At 44.0% G+C, this 13344-nt stretch overlaps 1 protein-coding gene across 1 annotated transcript in view; it reads left to right on the forward strand.

Annotated features, from left to right (window-relative positions):
* Nucleotides 1-3240: 3240 nt before the first annotated feature.
* Nucleotides 3241-13344, forward strand: part of LOC128684614 (nephrin-like) — a 204281-nt gene continuing 194177 nt past the window's right edge. Inside the window, exons 1-2 of the mRNA XM_053770901.2 lie at nt 3241-3286; nt 4646-4797. Of these exons, the coding sequence (XP_053626876.2) occupies nt 3241-3286; nt 4646-4797 (198 nt within the window). The remainder of the gene's footprint in view (nt 3287-4645; nt 4798-13344) is intronic.

The raw sequence follows: 13344 nt of genomic DNA on the forward strand, positions 1-13344 counted from the left end.
TGGTGTCTTGACTGGTTGTCTGGTTTCTTGGATGGTTGCCTTGTCTCTTGATTGGTTGTCTTGTTTCTTGACTGGTTCTCTGGTCTCTTCTTGTGGTTGTCTAGTGTCTTTACTGTTGTCTGGTCTCTTTACTGGTTGTTTGGTGTCTTGACCGGTTGTCTGGTGTCTTGACTGGTGTCATCACTGGTTGTCTGTTGCCTTGACTGGTTGTCTGATGTCCTGACTGGTTGTCTGTTGCCTTGACTGGTTGTCTGGTGTATTGACTGGTTTTCTGGTGTCTTGACTGGTTGTCTGGTGTCTTGACTTGTTGTCTGGTGTCTTGACTGGTTGTCTAGTGTCTTGACAGGTTGTCTGGTGTATTGACTGGATGTCTTATGTATTGACTGGTTGTCTGCTGTCTTGACTGGTTGTCTGGTGTATTGATTGATTGTCTGGTGTCTTAACTTGTTGTCTGGTGTCTTGACTGGTTGTCTGGTGTGTTGACTGGTTGTCTGATGTCTTGACTGATTGTCTGGTGTCTTGACTGGTTGTCTGGTGTATTGACTGGTTGTCTGGTGTCTTGACTGGTTGTCTGGTGTCTTTACTGGTTGTCTGGTCTCTTGACTGGTTGTCTGGTGTAATGACTGGTTATATGGTGTCTTGACTGGTTGTCTGGTGTCTTGACCGGTTGTCTGATGTCTTGACTGGTTGTCTGATGTCTTGACTGGTTGTCTGGTGTATTGATTGATTGTCTGGTGTCTTGACTGGTTGTCTGGTGTCTTGACTGGTTGTCTGGTGTCTTGACTGGTTGTCTGGTGTCTTGACTGGTTGTCTGGTGTCTTGACTGGTTGTCTGGTGTCTTGACTGGTTGTCTGGTGTCTTGACTGGTTGTCTGGTGTCTTGACTGGTTGTCTGGTGTCTTGACTGGTTGTCTGGTGTCTTGACTGGTTGTCTGGTCTCTTGGATAGTTGTCTGGTCTCTTCTCGTGGTTGTCTGGTGTCTTGACTGGTTGTCTTATGTTATTTATAACCAGGTTTATTAATCACATAATCACGAAAATGGTTAATTACTATCAACCACTATTGTTGTTTATTATCCCAGAGTGAACGTGAAAGAAAGACATAAAACCACCCACGTAGCTTCATGTAATTTAGGATCTTCATTTTTAAATTTACTTCTCCCTCCTCCTGCAAATTTCTGTTCCATTTCCTTTGATTCAAAGATCCTCTTTTATGATATTGCTCACAGATAATTTTTTTTTTTGCGAAAATTTATTGTCTCTCTGTTATGTTGTGTCCATTTCCATCTTCGTCTTCCTCTCCATTTCTTAACCTCTCATTATCTCTCCATATACTCTTCCCTTCTTGCATCACTTCTACTTTGTAAAAACCTCTCATATGCAAATTTTTCTCCCTTACTACTCTCTTTACATCATCATTACACCAATCGCTCTTCTTCCCTCCCGCACCCACTTTCCTGTAACCACAAACTTGTGCTGAACACTCTAACACTATACTCCTAAATTTACCCCAGACATCTTCTACTCCATTGCCTGTATTCTCACTAGCCCATGAATCCTCCAACAGTTGTTTATATCTTACCCTAACTGCCTCCTTCTTTAGTTTATAAACCTTCACTTCTCTCTTACTTGCTGCTTCCATTTTCCTTGTATCCCATCTACCTTTTACTCTCACTGTAGCTACAACTAAAAAGTGATCTGATATATCTGTGGCCCCTCTATAAATATATACATCCTGAAGTCTACCCATCAGTCTTATATCTACCAATACGTAGTCCAACATGCTACTGTAATTTCGCCCTATATCATATCTTGTATACATCAAACTCCTCTCTGTACTAGACTGACAAAGTCATTGACAGGTAAAACGTTCCGCAATAAATATTTCCAAAGATTTCCCAAGTGTCTCGTTCTTGAACCTGTAGGTTTTGTAAATCATTTACACCATGGTGTGATGTACCTGGTAAATATGAGCTGTGTTAGACATTTCAGTCACTTCAGTACAACGGCGGTCTACCATATGGAATAACTCACTATTTTCAGCTTAAGCTGTTTACTCAATTTATGAAAGAGAGTTTGCTTCTCTTCAGCAATTTCGGCATTAATCTGTCCCCCTTTCTCTTCAGCCTACGATATGTATGCCGAAAGCTTTCAGAAATAAAGCATATCACGGGTGAGGATAGAATCCGCGGTCAGAGAGTCATAAAACTCCAGACCGACGCGTTAGCCACTTGGCCAGCTGGCTACAATAAGATTCAAGCAACTAGGTATATTTAAACACCATAGGAAGGTTAGCATAGACACCACTGTGACCACAAATGCAAGTTTTTACAGATGAATCTCCGGCCAACGTGGCGGGAGATTCTTGTCATTACGATTTCACGAGTCTTTCAGAAATCAGCTGATCTTTGTCAAAAACTGCATCATTTTCTTTGTCGTAATCAATGTAAATATATTACGAAGACCTAAGTCAGTAAACAAAGTGCTCAGCAGGGCAGAGCAAGATCAAGGTAAACAAGCAAGGGTACATTTCCTTACTCGTGTATTTCATAGCCAATATATATACGATGTACAATATTAATATTGAGAGGAGAAGTCAGAATAGAATCTTACAAATAAGAGGCAATGAAAGCAGCAGTGGTTATTTCCAGTGCGTCTATCAAACTGCCACTCAGTTAGGCAAGCTGAAATGACTTCATCTTGTCTGAAGTGGCTTCCACGTGATTGGCAGGTTGAACTGGACAATAAGCTCAACAGTGGGGCCTCTGATTTACCAGTTCAGTGGTCAAGAGAGGCATGACAGATGGTTGTATGACGAACGTTGAATAAAATATAACATACTTGGCACGCATTTCTGCACACTAGATGCTGTTCTTTATTTAAACTCTCTTCTTTATTTAAAGAAATACTCATGCTTGATAGTGGTTTTTATTATGCGTAACAATACTTTATTACATGTAAGCTACAGTTTGAATACTGTAGCACAAGAAAATAAAAATCTTGAATTTTGTAACTATCTCAAAACAGCGTCTCCATCATGGCTTAACGATGCTTAGAGTGAGGACCAGACAAGTCAGATACAGGTGATTTGACAGGAATTTATACTCACTAAGTTCTTTAGATGCAGTCGCAGTACCTGTGTCTGCTAAGGATCTGATCCTGAGTAGAATCTGCTCTGACACGTGCAGGAAACTGCATGTTATTATGAAATTTATTCCGAGATTTGTACCTGTGTCACTACAATGGATTACTCAGTTGTGTTCATGACAGACCTGTATGCTGGTCATAGTAAGAGTGCCAGTATCTGACTCTCACCAGTAATTTAACACCATTATCAGTAAAGAAATATATAAAAAAAAAGTATTCGAAGGTGAAATATCAAATATGAAAAAGATTCTTAATAAGTAATTGTCCAGGGGATGTTTGTGCCTAAGAATTTTAAGCACATCGGTAATTCTTTTAGTACAAGACAAATATCCACGACACCATAAATAGCTTATCCAGGATATGTACAACATTTTAAAATAGTAAAAAACATTTAAACCAATGAGATGAAATATGGGAAAACAATATCGATCATTAAGGAATTCTTAAGTGGATATGAAAGTTCACAAGACCAGAGCAAAGGCCCGAGTATAATGATAGACAGAGTTATTATCATGTGGTCTAACTGTGACAGGGTACAGATAACAACAACTTAAATATGTAAAGTAAGGCTCCAGACGGCAAGGTATCATGACAGGAACATCTTACAACACTCCTCAAGACATCTTGACTGGAACATCTTACAACAGTCCTCAAGACGGCAAGGTATCATGACTGGAACATCTTACAACAGTCCTCAAGACGGCAAGGTATCATGACTGGAACATCTTACAACAGTCCTCAAGACGGCAAGGTATCATGACTGGAACATCCTACAACAGTCCTCAAGACGGCAAGGTATCATGACAGGAACATCCTACAACAGTCCTCAAGACGGAAAGGTATCATGACAGGAACATCCTACAACAGTCCTCAAGACGGAAAGGTATCATGACAGGAACATCCTACAACAGTCCTCAAGACGGCAAGGTATCATGACAGGAACATCTTACAACAGTCCTCAAGACGGCAAGGTATCATGACAGGAACATCTTACAACAGTCCTCAAGACGGCAAGGTATCATGACAGGAACATCTTACAACAGTCCTCAAGACGGCAAGGTATCATGACAGGAACATCTTACAACAGTCCTCAAGACGGCAAGGTATCATGACAGGAACATCCTACAACAGTCCTCAAGACGGCAAGGTATCATGACAGGAACATCCTACATCAGTCCTCAAGACTGCTAAATTCATCCATCCAACAACTTTCGAACAGTGTTAAAAATACAGTAGACACCTAACATGGTTAACTTCTTTGGAACAATGTTTTACACAATTGTGAGCTTTATCAAGTGTTATAGCTAACCTTGTAAGCGTCAATAAGCTTACACCTTATTACAGCTTCAAGATGAACAGGTGATGATATATGGCGTACTGGCGCTAGGTTCAAGTCTTTGCTAATATTGATTTTTCCACTCACTGTAGCTTAATGGTGCTTTATCCTTGATAAAAGTGCACACTACACTTACAGTGTATTGTTTCTCTGTCGCGTTGCAGTTAAGCCGCTGACGGTGAAGATCCTGGCGTCCCGTGAGGCCATCTCTGCAGGGAAGGAGTACGAGTTGGTGTGTCAGAGTGTTGGTGCTCGTCCCCCAGCCTCTCTTACCTGGTGGCTTGATGGTCTCCAGCTCAGCAATGCTACTATCTCCGTGAGTACTGATAGAGGGGGGGAAGGAGAAGGAGGGAAGAGTGGATGGATGAAACAAAAGAGGTGAGAGAGAGGTGGGGAGGGGGGATGCAAAAATGGTGAGAACGTTAAAAGATGTGATAATTAGAGATTGAGATTTTTTATTATTCAGTAATCATAGATACATCCATTTCCCTTTTCATTTTCCTTCATTTACAATAGCTGAAATATGAAATGAATTCTGACAGCACGAGCTGGGAGACTTCAGTAGGGCGACTGGGAGACATCAGTAGGGCGACTGGGAGACGTCAGTAGGGCGACTGGGAGACATCAGTAGGGCGACTGGGAGACATCAGTAGGGCGACTGGGAGACTTCAGTAGGGCGACTGGGAGACGTCAGTAGGGCGACTGGGAGACGTCAGTAGGGTTACTACTGGGAGACTTCGGTAGGACTAATGGGAGACATCAGTAATGCGACTGGGAGACTTCAGTAGTGCGACTGGGAGACTTCAGTAGGGCAACTGGGAGACTACAGTAGGGTAACTACTGGGAGACATCGGTAGGGCTAATGGGAGACATCAGTAGGGTGACTGGGAGACTTCAGTAGAGCGACTGGGAGACTTCAGTAGGGCGACTGGGAGACTTCAGTAGGGCGACTGGGAGACTTCAGTAGGGCGACTGGGAGACTTCAGTAGGGCGACTGGGAGACTTCAGTAGGGCGACTGGGAGACTTCAGTAGGGCGACTGGGAGACATCAGTAGGGCGACTGGGAGACGTCAGTAGGGCGTCTGAGAGACATCAGTAGGGCGACTGGGAGACATCAGTAGGGCGACAGGGAGACGTCAGTAGGGCGACAGGGAGACGTCAGTAGGGTTACTAATGGGAGACTTCGGTAGGACTAATGGGAGACATCAGTAATGCGACTGGGAGACTTCAGTAGTGCGATTGGGAGACTTCAGTAGGGCAACTGGGAGACTACAGTAGGGTAACTACTGGGAGACATCGGTAGGGCTAATGGGAGACATCAGTAGGGTGACTGGGAGACTTCAGTAGAGCGACTGGGAGACTTCAGTAGGGGGACTGGGAGACTTCAGTAGGGCGACTGGGAGACTTCAGTAAGGCGATTGGGAGACTTCAGTAGGGCGACTGGGAGACTTCAGTAGGGCGACTGGGAGACTTCAGTAGGGCGACTGGGAGACTTCAGTAGGGCGACTGGGAGACTTCAGTAGGGCGACTGGGAGACGTCAGTAGGGCGACTGGGAGACGTCAGTAGGGCGTCTGGGAGACATCAGTAGGGCGACTGGGAGATATCAGTAGGGCGACTGGGAGACTTCAGTAGGGCGACTTGGAGATGTCAGTAGGGTAACTAATGGGAGACTTCGTTAGGGCTAATGGGAGACATCAGTAGGGCGACTGGGAGACTTCAGTAGGGCGACTGGGAGAATTCAGTAGGGCGACTGGGAGACTTCAGTAGGGCGACTTGGAGACTTCAGTAGTGCGACTGGGAGACTTCAGTAGAGCGACTTGGAGACGTCAGTAGGGTAACTACTGGGAGACTTCGGTATAGCTAATGGGAGACATCAGTAGAGCGACTGGGAGACTTCAGTAGGGCGACTGGGAGATTCAGTAGGGCAACTGGGAGACTACAGTAGGGTAACTACTGGGAGACTTCGGTAGGGCTGATGGGAGACATCAGTAGGGCGACTGGGAGACTTCAGTAGGGCGACTGGGACACTTCAGTAGGGCGACTGGTAGACTTCAGTAGGGCGACTGGGAGACTTCAGTAGGGCAACTGGGGGACTACAGTAGGGTAACTACTGGGAGACTTCGGTAGGGCTAATGGGAGACTTCAGTAGGGCGACTGGGAGACTTCAGTAGGGCGACTTGGAGATGCCAGTAGGGTAACTACTGGGAGACTTCGGTAGGGCTAATGAGAGACATCAGTAGGGCGACTGGGAGACTTCAGTAGGGCGACTGGGAGACTTCAGTAGGGCGACTGGGAGACTTCAGTAGGGCGACTGGGAGACTTCAGTAGGGCGACTGGGAGACTTCAGTAGGGCGACTGGGAGACTTCAGTAGGGCGACTTGGAGACTTCAGTAGGGCGACTTGGAGACTTCAGTAGGGCGACTTGGAGACTTCAGTAGGGCGACTTGGAGACTTCAGTAGGGCGACTGGGAGACATCAGTAGGGCGACTGGGAGACTTCAGTAGGGCGACTGGGAAACATCAGTCGGGCGACTAGGAGACTTCAGTAGGGCGACTGGGACACTTCAGTAGGGGGACTGGGTGACTTCAGTAGGGCGACTGGGAGACTTCAGTAGAGCGACTGGGAGACTTCTGTAGGGCGACTGGGAGACATCAGTAGGGCGACTGGGAGACTTCAGTAGGGCGACTGGGTGACTTCAGTGGGAGACTTCAGTAGGGCGACTTGGAGACTTCAGTAGGGCGACTTGGAGACTTCAGTAGGGCGACTTGGAGACTTCAGTAGGGCGACTTGGAGACTTCAGTAGGGCGACTTGGAGACTTCAGTAGGGCGACTTGGAGACTTCAGTAGGGCGACTTGGAGACTTCAGTAGGGCGACTTGGAGACTTCAGTAGGGCGACTTGGAGACTTCAGTAGGGCGACTTGGAGACTTCAGTAGGGCGACTTGGAGACTTCAGTAGGGCGACTTGGAGACTTCAGTAGGGCGACTTGGAGACTTCAGTAGGGCGACTTGGAGACTTCAGTAGGGTGACTGGGAGACTTCAGTAGGGTGAGAGTATCATTAATAAATCTATGATGGATTCATTAAGAGAAGAATCACAGATTCCCTGCTAACAACGCAGCAGCTACTGTTGCTGGAGGTTGATGTCAACTGAGGGAAGGAGGCTGCTACTGTTGCTGGAGGTTGATGTCAACTGAGGGAAGGAGGCTGCTACTGTTGCTGGAGGATGATGTCAACTGAGGGAAGGAGGCTGCTACTGTTGCTGGAGGTTGATGTCAACTGAGGGAAGGAGGCTGCTACTGTTGCTGGAGGTTGATGTCAACTGAGGGAAGGAGGCTGCTACTGTTGCTGGAGGTTGATGTCAACTGAGGGAAGGAGGCTGCTACTGTTGCTGGAGGATGATGTCAACTGAGGGAAGGAGGCTGCTACTGTTGCTGGAGGTTGATGTCAACTGAGGGAAGGAGGCTGCTACTGTTGCTGGAGGTTGATGTCAACTGAGGGAAGGAGGCTGCTACTGTTGCTGGAGGTTGATGTCAACTGAGGGAAGGAGGCTGCTACTGTTGCTGGAGGATGATGTCAACTGAGGGAAGGAGGCTGCTACTGTTGCTGGAGGATGATGTCAACTGAGGGAAGGAGGCTGCTACTGTTGCTGGAGGTTGATGTCAACTGAGGGAAGGAGGCTGCTACTGTTGCTGGAGGTTGATGTCAACTGAGGGAAGGAGGCTGCTACTGTTGCTGGAGGTTGATGTCAACTGAGGGAAGGAGGCTGCTACTGTTGCTGGAGGATGATGTCAACTGAGGGAAGGAGGCTGCTACTGTTGCTGGAGGATGATGTCAACTGAGGGAAGGAGGCTGCTACTGTTGCTGGAGGATGATGTCAACTGAGGGAAGGAGATGCCTCTAATATATTTATAATTAGTTTGGAAAGTATTCCTACTGCTGCAACCTGACCTGTTACTACCTTGCTTTCGTTGTCAACATTCTGGACCACATGACTATCACTGCCTACCTGATTAAGTAATTATCCGAGCTAGTGATCATGTTTAATTTTGTGAATACCTCTCTTCATGTTCGTGTATTTTTTTTAAATTTGTCAGAAACTGTTTGAATTATTTCGGCCCATGGTTGTTGCTACAGTATTATGTGTCATGGTGCCCCAGCTTATCACTGGGTTAATTTTACATTTCTTCCCATTTCTCTCGCTCTGGTTCAATGTTAGTATTGTTTTGGTTTTAACTTTGGTAGTCAAACATCTACGATTCATCATTATGTATCTCTCGCTCCTCTGCCCCAGTAGTTCCAGTAGTTTAAAGAGCTCATTGGCTCTGTGATGTCAATGAACGATTTCTGTAACTGTTCCAGCACTGATATCTCTTGTGCCTTGATTGAAGTCGTCAACAATAAAAGGGAGGGAGGCTGAAGGAAGACATCAAAGTGTAAAAGTGAATTTGAAGAATTTGTGTAAAAAAGACAGAGATACAAAAACATTGAAATAACAAGTGAGAGATATATTACTCAGCGGGATAATACAACTGAAGTAAATATATTTTGAGAAGGCAACAAATTGCAACAAATTGCTAAGTCACATCGGTGGTATCAGGACTGCAATGTTTACATACCATGTGATGTCATCTGTCCTACGCTTCAGTAACTACACATTGACCTTCACTTACATATAATGTGTGATGTCAGTCGTCATGCAGATCATTTACCAGCTATATTAACGTAATGTAACCATGTACATATATACTTGTGCGGGACAGTCACGCGCGGTTGTGCTCCGTCAAAAACTGCGTGTCTTGTTAGTAGCAGAGGGGACAGAATGCGAGAAATAAGCGTGTGCAACCATAAAGTTCATATACTCCTTTGAACAAACAAAAAAGGAATATCAGTGAACACTAAATAGGAAAATATGGATTATAGTGTCACATGGAGAGTGCCGGTGGAGGAACTGTTACTGTGGGAAATATACCTGACCAGCACTAGTGAATTATTGCCGGATGTCGACACAAGTGGAAATAAATAGATATTGAACTATCTTTAACACTTCACTGGACCTCTGGCAATAGTTCGCTAGTGCCAGTCGCTTGTAAGATATTCTCATATCTACACCATATATTGTACGCTATACTGGGGGATAATTAAGATTACTCTTATCTACAATTTAGTTCAGTATGTCACTGCACATATATGTCCTTGTCACTCACTAAATTACTTAATAACGGATGAGTAATTACTATAGTCATAAGAGATAAAACGAGTGATGGTAGCATTGAGGTGCAGGGAATCACAGCACACATAAATTGAGCATACAATCAATGGAAAGGCATATGACTACCGTGTGACGTGTTTTTCCCGTTACCGCTACTAAACAGGAAATAAACTTTTCCATGGAAGTGTAGCTGAAAGTTAGCATAGGCCTAGCTGCTGTGTGAATAATAAAACAATGATCCCAGTATAGCGCAGTGAAAAGTGTATTTTGAAATAATACAGTTTATATCCTTGAGATAAACAGTGTATAGCACTACATAAAAAGAAATTAAATAATGAAAATAATAATAATAATAATAATAATAATAATAATAATAATAATAATAATAATAATAATAATAATAATAATAATAATAATAATAATAATAATAATAACAATAGTGAAGTGTGGCAGTGTGGGTAAGTCTTGCCCTAGTGTTGACATGTGACAAGTGATACACATACTACAAGGCTTGAGTTATAAGGTTTGAGTTACAAGGTTTGAGTTACCACATATAACGAATAGACTAGGGTACCGAAACATAATAGAAAGACCTAGTGAACCTAAATTATCAGTGGTACAACACACAGATAGTGATTAACATAATGGAAATGGTTTAAACTGAATGTGATATCCCACGACAGAAGTGCGTAACATACGTCTGGCATCACTTCAGGCAGCCACTCAGGCCACCCATATACACCCACCCCTACCAATAACCTACCCACCCACCCAACACCCACAACCCACATGCTGCAAACTTGGTTTGTATAAATACATCTTGCATATTACTGGCACCAGCAAGAGAAAGGTAAAGTGGAAATCAGTTTTCTTCCGTGGCATACAGAGTGTAGTAGGATACAGACAGGATGTCAGCACAACATATCTGTGGGACATGTAAAAAAATCCTTGGAAACAAATCCAGAATCACATGCAACCTATGTTTTTCCAAACACCATATCTCTTGTACTAGACTAAATACAGCCCCAAAAAATGACCTCGAACTAGCAAGGTGCTTCTGGTTGTGCAATAAAGATGTAGAACTTTGGGCAGGTATCAGAAAGGTACTAAGGAGAGTAATATATGATAAAAATAATCAAGAAAACAAAGATGACCTCTTGGATAGTCTACCAAAAATATATAAAACATGGAAGAAAGAGATAGTGAATCAAAAAATTCAGAATGCCCATACCCCAACAGATAACTCGAAACTATCTAGTCACCCGCATAGTGCTAAACCAGACCCATCCCCCAGTCATAGCACTAATAACCACAGTGCTGGTGCTGGCCCAGGCTCAGCCCCCAGCCCCAGTGCTGACTCAGTCCCAGCCCCTAGCCTTATTGCCAGCTAGACTACTAGGCACACTACCACAACCACCACTAAAACCGTAAATATACAAGCATCATTGCACAAGACCGTGGCCCACAGTACAGATGTTGGAGAGGAGTCTCCTCCTTCTTCCTCTACTGAGGAAAGTAGATGGAATCCAGGACGGGGTGGCCTTGGATACTGAGGATTATAGTGCTGTCCCAGAACCTGCAGAAATTGACAATACACCTCCCAACAATTTTCAACCAAAGGTGAATTTGTGCAAATATTATGCTTGGGGCATTTGTAAGCATGGAATATCAGGAAAAAATATGGGATATGCAACTTTGAGCATCCCGAAAAATGTAGCGACCTCCTGACTAAACGAGTGTGTCGTTCTTCTTATTGTACTTTCTTTCACCCAAAAATGTGTCACTCCTCGGTCCTCCAGAAGCAATGTTACAACATCGAGTGCCCTGCATACCATCTAAAAAGGACCAGGAGGCACAGACACCACAAGACAAACAATAGTAGCTACGACAATCCAACTCCAGGTGATTTTTTAGAGGCAGGAAACGGAAAAAAAATTGGAAGGAAATAACAAAAATAGTCCACCACCTTGGAGCCTTGTTGGACTGGAGGCTCAGCCAGTGCTACCCCATGGCCCTCCAGAACTACAGCTATTGATACCAACAACAAAATCCTCCCAACAAACACAGAATACAACCTCGTTCATATTTGCTAATATATAGGGCCTTAAGCCATCCACCAACAACAAAATACCTTTTATCTGTGGACTTCTAGAGGAGTCTAATGCAATGTTTGCAGCCTTCACAGAGACCCGCACAAAAGATCACTTTGACAGTGAAATATGGATAAGTGGTTACAATCTTTTTAGATGCGACAGAAAGAACAGGCAACAAGGGCGGGTTGGCCTGTATGTCAGAGTCGCTCATCTGCATGGAGTTACTGAACACCATAAATGATGTAGTTGAAATTCTATCAATAAAGATCGAGAACCAAAACCTAGTCATTGTGGTTGTATACAAGCCACAAGATGTAACCTCCCAACAGTTCAAGGAACAGCTACTGAAAATTGATTACTGTCTGGAAAGCCTTCCAGCTCCATCCCCAAACATCTTATTGATTGGTGATTTCAACCTAAGGCATACAAAATGGAAGAATGTAGCGAATAATGTTATAGCTGAAACAATCCCCGGAGGTAGCACAGATGAAAGGTCACACACACATGAGTTACTAAATCTCTGCGAAAAACACACCTTAAGCCAGCAGATAGTAGAGGCAACAAGACTAGAAAACACACTTGACCTTATCTTCACAAATAATGAGGACCTGATAAGAGACATAGGAATATCAAAAACAAATTCCGATCACAACCTAATCGAAGTCCAGACGTACATGCATAGGGGTCCTGATCAGCAGAATGCATGTACCTGTGAAGGTGTCTTCACAAAATACAACTTCAACAACAAGAACATCAACTGGGACCAGGTAAACCATATCCTAAATGATACATGTTCGGAAGATATCTTAAATAACATGGATCCAAACCAGTGCCTTGAAAGGACCAACTTCCTGGGAGCCGAAGCATGTTCTAGGCATATTCCCCTAAGAAAGAAGAAGAGCAGGAGTAAACTGGAGAGAGAAAGACGCTCACTCTACAGAAGACGATGAAGAGTCACTGAGCTCCTCAGGAGTGCTAGAATATCTGACACACCAAAGGAGGCGCTGACCAGGGAAGTGGAAACTATCGAACTTAAGTTAAATGACTCTTAAAGGAACCAGGAGAGACAGGAGGAGCTTAAAGCTATTAGTGAAATTGAAAGAAATTCGAAATATTTCTTTTCATATGCCAAAAACAAGGCAAATACCACATCTAGTATCGGGCTCTTACTCAGACAGGATGGGACTACACAGATGACAACAAGGAAATGAGTGAAATACTGAAATCCCAGTACGACTCTGTGTTTAGTGAGCCACTAATCAGTCTGAGGATCGACGACCCAAATGATTTCTTCATGAATGAGCCTCATAACTCCATAAATGTATACCAGATTTCCGACATTACCCTAACTCCGATAGACTTCGAAAAATGCCCATGCACTCAACCCCGGGTCCAGACTCGTGGAATTCTGTATTCATTAAGAACTGCAAGAAACCCCTCTTGCGTGCCCTAAGTACACTATGGAGGAGGAGCTTGGACATGGGTGAAATTCCAGTCACTTAAAACAACGGATATAGCCCCACTCCATAAAGGTGGCAGAAAAGCATTAGCTAAGAACT

Source organism: Cherax quadricarinatus, chromosome 5, assembly GCF_038502225.1.
Source record: "Cherax quadricarinatus isolate ZL_2023a chromosome 5, ASM3850222v1, whole genome shotgun sequence".
In the NCBI taxonomy this organism is placed as follows: Eukaryota; Metazoa; Arthropoda; class Malacostraca; order Decapoda; family Parastacidae; genus Cherax; species Cherax quadricarinatus.